At 41.0% G+C, this 6,238-nt stretch overlaps 1 protein-coding gene across 2 annotated transcripts in view; it reads left to right on the forward strand.

Moving 5' to 3' along the window:
* Nucleotides 1-5,897, forward strand: part of LOC103146341 (rho GTPase-activating protein 29-like) — a 34,484-nt gene extending 28,587 nt beyond the window's left edge. For both annotated transcript variants that reach the window (XM_007564209.2, XM_016677477.1), the window contains 6 exons: nucleotides 226-389; nucleotides 944-1,132; nucleotides 1,233-1,370; nucleotides 2,206-2,438; nucleotides 2,906-3,218; nucleotides 4,168-5,897. In XM_007564209.2, coding sequence (XP_007564271.1) covers nucleotides 226-389; nucleotides 944-1,132; nucleotides 1,233-1,370; nucleotides 2,206-2,438; nucleotides 2,906-3,218; nucleotides 4,168-5,295 — 2,165 coding nt within the window. In that variant the 3' untranslated portion in view covers nucleotides 5,296-5,897. The remainder of the gene's footprint in view (nucleotides 1-225; nucleotides 390-943; nucleotides 1,133-1,232; nucleotides 1,371-2,205; nucleotides 2,439-2,905; nucleotides 3,219-4,167) is intronic.
* The last annotated feature ends 341 nt before the right edge of the window (nucleotides 5,898-6,238 follow it).

The raw sequence follows: 6,238 nt of genomic DNA on the forward strand, positions 1-6,238 counted from the left end.
TCTGCAGAGGATAATTGATTGGGGTTACATTAGTTTTTGTGCTAGGTTTGAACATCAGATAAAGGGAAGAATATCTGTACGGTTAGGTGACAGAAACAAAGCCCAGCAACTTCCCCAAAGTTAAGCTTCAGTTTTTTCCCCGGGAAGTTATGTTAGTTTTCTTATTGGGAAATGTTGAATAATATCACCTGTTTATGTGTTCGTTTTTTTTATTTTCACTTCTAGGTCTGGTAGAGATGGTGACAGAGACTTTAGGTTCTCCTGGTCCTTTCCGAAATACTCAGATGTCAAAAGCTGCTCAGACACATAAGCTAAGAAAACTACGAGCCCCATCCAAGTGCAGAGAGTGTGACAGCCTGGTTGTTTTTCATGGAGCCGAATGTGAAGAGGTACAAATCATATTACTTTCAACTAACTGTTAAAATGATGTGTCTTATTGTTGATACAGTTAAGCCGAAAATTATTCATAACACCAGTAGATTCAGGTGTAAAGTCATCTCATCATTTCTCCCAACATGTTTCTCCTGATTGGAAGTGTTGTTTTGATGGATTTGAATCAGTGGAAATAGCTAAGATTAAGGCAAACAGGCCTCTCAAACTCAAAGACACGGAGTTCAACAGCAAAGAGAAACAGACAAAATATCAGTGGAAACTATAGACACCAGTTAACTGGAGTGTCAGTCAGTTGTTTGATTGCTCCAAATCTATGTTTTAATAAACTGTAATCAAACAATTACATTGTTTCAGAATGTTTTGAGAAATATCTGTTTCATTTCCTTTCAAGAACAAACTTTATAGTTGAATAAACATGATTTAAAATCAAAAATTTGGAATATTGGAATATTTTGGGCGTAACTCCACAGACGGAGCAGGACACAAGTGCTAATAAATTAAAGTATTAATATTGTGTCACCTAATTGTAATTTATGCATCTTTTTGCCAGTGTTCCTTGGCATGCCATAAGAAATGCTTGGAGACACTCCCTATCCAGTGTGGTCACAAAAAGCTGCAGGGCAGGCTGCAGCTGTTCGGTATCGACTTTGCCCAAGCAGCGAAGAACTGTCCGGATGGAATCCCCTTTATAATCAAAAAATGCACCACTGAGATCGAAAGCAGAGCCCTCAACATCAAGGTACTTTCATGGCCTTTGTGCGTTTTATTGTTATCAGTTAACAATAATCTTTTAAACTGGTTTATGTATAACTATGAATCCCCCTGTTTGACCCCTGTAGGGCATTTATCGTGTGAATGGGGCCAAATCCAGAGTGGAGAAGCTCTGTCAGGCGTTTGAAAACGGGAAGGACTTGGTTGAACTGTCTGAACTGTCACCTCACGACATCAGCAACGTCCTCAAACTCTACCTAAGACAGGTTTTTATCAAATTCCTACTGAGTTTTTGAAATTAATGACTCATGTAGACGTCTGTAATTATGTTCAGTTAAATCTTCAGCTGCTGTACCAATCAGAAGTTCAGATACTGTCATGAGCATGAATGGCGTCATGATTTTGGGGTTTTATGATGCACGTGGGATGCATCATAAAACCATTTCTAGAGAGGAATGAATCTACAACTTTTATGGGGGGGGGGTTTAAGTCTGACTTTATTGTGAATTTCCTCTAATTCATGCTGGTCCCAAAATATACAGACATCCTCATTCGTACTTGGTAGGACGTACCACAGGAAGTTGCAGAGAAGCAGTTCCAACTGTGTAGATTTAGGGGGAATTTAAAGAAGTTTGACAGTCATTCTTTGCTCTGCATCAGTGGCACAACATCACACTCTCCCAGGTTTTTCGAAGGGCATTAAAAAGCATAAACCATGTCGCCACACATTTGTTTCGAGGTTGGTGTTAAACTTACTTCACCATGGATACTAGTCAGTTGATATTTAGTCATCTTTATAGATTTGGTTGAAGATGGACAGACTGTGATGTTCTAACGCGAAAGTTCTAAATATGCATTTGCATTTTAAATATGCTTTAACATTTCTCTCAACAAAAGTGGTACAATACCCTATCAGAGTTATGCAGTTTTAAATTAAAGTGGTTTTGAACAAACATTTCTGCCCTAAAATCAAATGCATCAACAGCCCCAAAATTAATGACATTCATCTCAATATTGATAGTTTCATTTGTTTTCATCGTTAAATCATTTTTTTTTTTTAAATCGGAAGCATAGAATTCATTGCAGTGTCATTTCCAACAGTTGCCAGAGCCACTGATCCAGTATCGGTTCTATAACAACCTTATTGGCTTGGCCAAAGAGTGTCAGCGAGCGATAGCAGAAGAAGCTGATAAACCTCCGAGTTCCCAGGCGGGGGAGAAAGGAGCACCAAGCGCCCAGATGAGCAGAGTCCTTTTGAAGATCAAAGATCTGCTGCGTCAGCTGCCCACAGCCAACTACAGGACTCTGCGTTACCTTGTCACGCATCTGAACAGGTACGATCTGGAACGAAGAGACAGTGCTTTGGTATGTCGCTCTGTTTGCAGTCACACTGACTCGCCAACTTCCTCATGACACACATGGGGAAACAGAGACTTCCCTAAAGCTTGGCAGGAACTGTTAGAAAATGACAGCATAAAACCTGTGGTTTATTCAGTATCACTGAACTGGTTTTCAAACATGCGCTGGCACCAGTGTGTCGTGTAGCACTATTGATAAGCATGGCGGATATTTTGTATTCTTTCTTAATCAACGTCATCATGCATTTCCAAGCTTTATTCTTGGCTCCATTGTGTATAATATCCATTTCACCACTGCACTGCTGACACTCTTAAAAAAAACTTTTCTTTCTTTATTTATTTTTTTTTCATTATTAAACAAAGTGTTTTTGAAGTCCCAAAGAAAATAAACTGACTAAAAGGAAATTACTTATCAATCTCATTGTTCCCCTTTGCATCCCCAGAGTGAGTAAACAGGCCGACGAGAACAAGATGAATGCAAGTAACCTGGGGATTATCTTCGGACCCACTCTGGTAAAACCAAGACAGATCGACGCAGAGGTGTCTCTCTCCTCTCTGGTGGATTATCCATGCCAGGCTCTGATGGTGGAGATGATGGTGAGACACTTTCACATGATCTTCGATGCACCTACTCCATCTGGCTCCGAAATCACCACCACCAGCAGCAGCAGTGCACAAGCGTCTCCCAGACTGACCCCACAGGAGAAGGTGCGCCAGCTAAGCAGACACTCTACCTCGCTAACGGACATCAAGGAGGTGAGGAGGAGTTAGACGGTCACCCTGTTGGTGCAGTGTGATTCACATCATTTAGATTTTTGACCTAACATTATTTTCAAAGTTGCACTGAAAGATGTAAACAGTTCATGGGATGTAAAACAACATTGTTAAAACTTACAAAAATTAGCTAAGAAAAATGTTAAAAAATAACTGATTTCATTTAAATCCCCCAATTGTAGAGGCCTCTTTAAATGGCTCTAAAATTGACATGTTTGACGTAAACATAAACTGTAGTATACTACTTTCATTAAAAGAGGGGAACTTACCTCCATTCTGTCACCTGGCTGATAGAATGGAGGTAGTGAAATGGAAAATTCCAGCGATGAACAAAGAAAACCAGTGAGTTTAAATATTGAGGCAGTTATGGAAAATGTCAACCAGGTGACCTAATAAGGGGAGATGAAAAACAACTGTGGTAGAATGCAAGCAGGGAAACTGAGGGAACACGACTGAATAACACAGAGAAGGTAAACTTAAAAACAACACTGATCTAAGAGATTATTCCTTTCAGTAGCAGGCCAACCCTCCGTCATAACAGTTTAGATTCTACCTACATGTCAACAGGTTGTTTGACAGCTATACCAGATGACTAAGCACTGTTGATTGGCAGGATAGACTCATACAGGTGCTAATGTCTTTGCCTGAAGTCATTTTATAATTTCTAAACTTGCAGGATTTTATTTTTTTAAGTCCAAGTTTGGACTTTTCTGATATGTTTAGTTTGAATTTATGCTGTTGCAATAAAATGTAAATGTTTTTTTTAAGGCTTTTTACTTACCTTAGCTAGCAGATAATAATAAATGTGACTGCTGCTTGTCCTTCCTTGTTCCTGTTCTTCCATCTGGCTGTTTTTGAGTTGTATGTTGTAAAATTTAGATGGGTAAATGTGATGACATTGTAATCCTCTTTGTCAAATTTGTGCCTTCAGAGTGCCAAAATATACAAGAGATACTCCTCGGTAATCCCAACATCCCACATCCTGGGTGAGGTGCAGGAGGTCCAGGCCGGGAAAGACCAATCGGATTCTTCAGCCACAGAGAAGCTCAACGGGTTGCACACGTCGAGCGGACGCGAGGTCCAGAGATCAACCTTGGCGCTTAACCGCCCCAGCTCCTCGCTCTCCTACCACACAAACACCTTGCCAACGAAGGTCCAGCTGCGTAACCAGGTCGGTCGGCCCGTTTCTCGACCGATCAGCATGCCGCTGGAACGCCTGCCGACACCGGCACAGATTCTGGAGAGGAATAACCGGAACAAAACGGATGTGGTCGATGGAAGCTCCGCTCAGAGGGACACAGAAACGATTCAGGAGATCCCGGAGCCCGAGAGGGCTCGACAGAGTGGCTCATCCAGAATAAGCACCTATTACATTACACCGTTTATCGACACTCAGACGATGCAGAGAAGGACATGGGATAAGAAGTACAAGCACTATGACATGACATCCAGAACTGCCATGATAGTCGCCAATCTGCCGCCCACCAGCTCCGGGTTGCAGCCGGTGAAGGCCACGCTGCCCATCACGGTTGGTGCTGGTGCAACCGCGGCCTCTGTGGTTACGGCCACTAGCACCGTGAGCACCGTGTTCTCCAGCAGCCCCAGCATGCTGTCAGTTAAGTCTGTGTGGAGCTCCAAAAGAGAAAAAGATGCAGAGTCCTCTGCCAGCAGCTCGCCAAACGTTTCACTAACACTCAGGGCTCCACGGACTCTACAGCCCCCACCGGGAACCTTCTACATCCCCCCGGTTTCCAGTAGCAGCAGATCCAGGACACTTTCCAGCTGGACTACAACCACAGCCACCAGCACGTCGCTCACTTCTACCAACACTTCCCCAGCAGCCTCCCCTTCCACAACCCCAGTAAAAACACTTCACCAGACTCAGGACTCCACAGACAGCGCCATTGACCCCGGGGTCTCGGCCTCCCCCACTCTTTCTCCCCCCCAGTCTCCCTCTCCAAGCAGCCCTGATGACCTCAGCCCCACCGGGACCAAACCCATCTACCAAAGACTCCGACTGCTGCAGGAGAACGAACACAGGGAGGCTCATTTTGTCTGAAAAAAGAAAAAAAAAAAAAAGAACCAAAATTTATATTTGTAAATATTAATATGTCTGTGGTGAATGGGAGAACATGTAGGCAAGTAAAAATAAACCATGAAAGTGTTCAAAGTACTAATATATTCCTCTTTACGTGTTAAAGACAGAACCAACAGCAGTTGGTCAAAGGAAGCAAAACAAATACTTAGACTTTGGTGCCAACAACGTTTACTGTCTGCTATATTTTTTAAACAGTATATTTGCCAAAAAGAAGTTATTTCCTGTTAGCTGTAAGTCAGTCGGTTTCCTTGTTCAGTGTTAATCTGTTACATAAATGACACTTTACATGTCGCACTTCCAGGCTTAAATGCTGATGTCTCTTTAATTTTTTAATTTAAATATGTACTGAATTTCACATTACAGGGAACAATTGGAATATTTTCAATGCAATTTTCTTAATATAATTGAAAATAATTCCCTTTTTTAACTGAATGTGTCCTGAGTGGCCTGTGATTGGTACATCTTCTCTCAGTATGTAAGCCTTACAGTACATATGTGTAAATGTTTATATATTCATGCAACAGTTCTTGCTGCAGATTAAAACAAAAGTTATTTTAAACTTATTTGTTTTTTTGTTTTTTTTGTTTTTTTTTGTTAAATGCATTTTTTTCAGTTAAATTTTTTTATTATATCTTGACTTAAATAATTTTTTTTTTTTGGAAAAATAGAAAAATAAAATAACTACTAAGCAGAAAAAAGTACAGGAATGAAGTTTATTTGTACCTATAGCACATCAGGATAGTTTCTCAAACATTTACAGTAGGTTTTTATTCAAAACTCAAAGTTGTCCTGCGTCTGGCCCTGCAGTTAACAAATAACTGCTGGAGATCGGCACCGGACCTGTCATGACTCAAATGGATGCATTTAAATTTTCAACCTTTATTTTTATGTATTTACTTAAAAA

This window comes from Poecilia formosa, unplaced genomic scaffold, assembly GCF_000485575.1.
Source record: "Poecilia formosa unplaced genomic scaffold, Poecilia_formosa-5.1.2 Scaffold156, whole genome shotgun sequence".
Lineage (NCBI taxonomy): Eukaryota > Metazoa > Chordata > Actinopteri > Cyprinodontiformes > Poeciliidae > Poecilia > Poecilia formosa.